General features: G+C 38.9%; 1 protein-coding gene across 1 annotated transcript; it reads right to left on the minus strand.

Annotated features, from left to right (window-relative positions):
• Positions 1–993: 993 nt before the first annotated feature.
• Positions 994–2186, minus strand: LOC115440251 (enhancer of split mbeta protein). The gene has a single exon (XM_030164479.2). The coding sequence runs from the start codon at positions 2136–2138 to the stop codon at positions 1401–1403; it is 738 nt and encodes a 245-aa protein (XP_030020339.1). The 5' UTR covers positions 2139–2186; the 3' UTR covers positions 994–1400.
• Between the last annotated feature and the right edge of the window lie 372 nt (positions 2187–2558).

Here is a 2558-nt window from a genome sequence, read left to right on the forward strand (position 1 = left end):
AACATATGGCCTGAGTTAAAGTGTGTCCACTTCGAGTTAAATAATAATATTATACTATTAGTAGTGTTTATTGTACCGCGTCTGTCTGTCTGGATACGGTACACTCAAAAACTACTGAACGGATTTTGATGAAATTTCATATAGAGTAGGAGGTAGTATGAGATTTTGGAAAAGACATAAGATATTTTGTACCCTGGAAAAACTCTTTCACGGGGACGAAACCGCGGGTTAAAGCTAGTAAAAAATAAAATAAAAAATAAACTTATGTGGTATTTGCTTAATATTTTTGAAATATTAGTAGATATTATATTTTAATCTTATTGGTATTATTCTTTTAAAAATTCCAAACCCAGGTTAGATAGTATTTGTAATTATATCAGCGTAGATAACATAAATACATTTTTATTTACCTGATTTCCTTAATTCAGGCATCAATTTAACGAGGTAAGAGGAAAAACGACGCATAAAATCAAAATTATCTTGTTTTATCAACATATTATAGTTTAGATGGAATAGAACAAATCGTTATCACTGTTTTCGAATAGATATTTAGTAATTATTGGATTACAGTTTGATTATAAGATAAAAAAAATCAACTGCGATTGCTAGGTGTTGGCGGTCTCGTATTTTCCGCGGTGGAATTAAGTATTGGAAATAAAATTATCTCTCCAAAAAGAACTACCCAGTAATAACAAAGGTTCTATTTATTGTATTTTTAAATCGATGAAACTGACGCAAATTCATGTAATATAACTTATCATTTTTCATTTACGATACAAACAAATATTTAGGTTGTTAAAATCCTTCGTATTAGTTTTTTTTTTTTATTTTTATTATTTGATTGGTTTATTATTTCGAAAATTTAATGTTCAATTCCAAGAACGGAAAATATTAAACTTCTAGAAGACACAAAATATTTCAGCAGATAGTTTAGTAAGTAAATGCAAAATACTTTCCTATTTTGTAGGGTTGACACCGAATCAAAACAATTCATTATATAAACACGTTTATTTTACTTTTCATTATTCACTCTTTTAACCTAAATCTATATTCGCATACGATCCATTATTCCTAAATAATCTATCTCGGAAACAACTACACATATCACAGTAACAACTTAGGTGCTACAACTACCACTAGCGAAGGTAAATGCTTAAACCGATGGAAGACAATGAATTTAGGAATACAAAAATAACGATTATAAGAACAAAAACTTGAGTTTATTAAATTAAAAAAGAAAACTTCAACAAGCAAGCGAGCAATACAACCATACAACACTCATCGGTTCTAGGAACGTTTAGAAAACAAACAACAAACGTTTGTGATTTATCACACATAGTCCAGGGCATGCGAGATCATGAGAAGCACGGATGGTGACGTCCACGGGCCTCGGGCGCCGGTCACCAGGGCCGCCACATAGACTGGGCGGAGTCACTCTCGGAGGCGGGGCTGTGCGGCGGCGAAGGCGGCGCATACGCACGCTTCGCAAGCACCGCTTCTGCGTCCGTGGGGCCTTCGCATGGCCTCTTCAATCCTCTTTCTGGCGTAATCCTCTGGATTTGAGGAGGTTGCTGCGGTTGAGGTGCAGGTGCAATGGGTTGCAGGGGAGTTGGCCGAGCCACACCATTCGGAGTGATAGGTTGCGGCTGGACAACTTGCGGAGCCTCCAACCTCCGTATGCAATTACTGAGGTGTTGCAGCAACCTCGCACCGGCCTGGGGATCGACGGGCCCCTGACGCTGCATCGCGTTCGCAGCCAACGTAGCATTCGCAATAAACTGAGACACTTCTGTAGCACACTGTGTGAATCCAGCTCGGAAACGTTCCGCGTATGACATTTCGGGTTTCAGCACTAACTGTCCACGTCGTTTCAAGTTGTGGAGATGTCGGACTGTGAGTTCTAAGATGTCAGCTTTTTCCAATTTGGACACGTTCTCTCCTTCGGCTTGGAGTGCAGTCACCATGAGGTCCTTTAGCTCGTCAAGGCAGCGGTTAATGCGTGCTCGTCGCTTCCTTTCGAGCATGGGCTTCATGACCTTTCTGTACTGATAAGTCCTGGAGACGGGTTCATCTTCGGGTTGTTCGTGCGGCGGGTGGAATACGCCGTGCGGCGACATGGTTCGCGCGGGTAGGATCATTGGTGTGCGGTGCGCGCGACGGTCTGTGAGCGAATGGCGCGCGCGCCGCCTGCCGCCCCGCTTTTATGCGCCCTACACGGATTGTGGCAAAACGCCCGTGATAAAACTAGGGGTGTCATGCGTCATATTTTTAATAATAATATTTCAATAAGATTGCTTACGCTTAGGTTATGTAATATTTAATTATTTAAAACAAAAAATTGGCACTTGATTACGATCCGCTTTAGATAAAACACAACGTTCACTATAATCAAAAATTAAGTATAAATTATTTTTTGGGCATATAAAGAATAACGTGGTATTTTCGTTACGAATTTAAAAATTATGATAAACAAATAAATAACCGTATAAGCTTCAGTAAAAAAAAAACTGTGATTAAAGTATAGTTTTATCTACGAGTAGATCGCTTCTTATTTTGTT

Source organism: Manduca sexta, chromosome 10 (genome assembly GCF_014839805.1).
Source record: "Manduca sexta isolate Smith_Timp_Sample1 chromosome 10, JHU_Msex_v1.0, whole genome shotgun sequence".
Taxonomy (NCBI): domain Eukaryota; kingdom Metazoa; phylum Arthropoda; class Insecta; order Lepidoptera; family Sphingidae; genus Manduca; species Manduca sexta.

Bases quoted from the DNA above. Each gene is read 5' to 3' on its own strand.
- LOC115440251 (XM_030164479.2), bottom strand. From the start codon at position 2,138: ATGATCCTACCCGCGCGAACCATGTCGCCGCACGGCGTATTCCACCCG.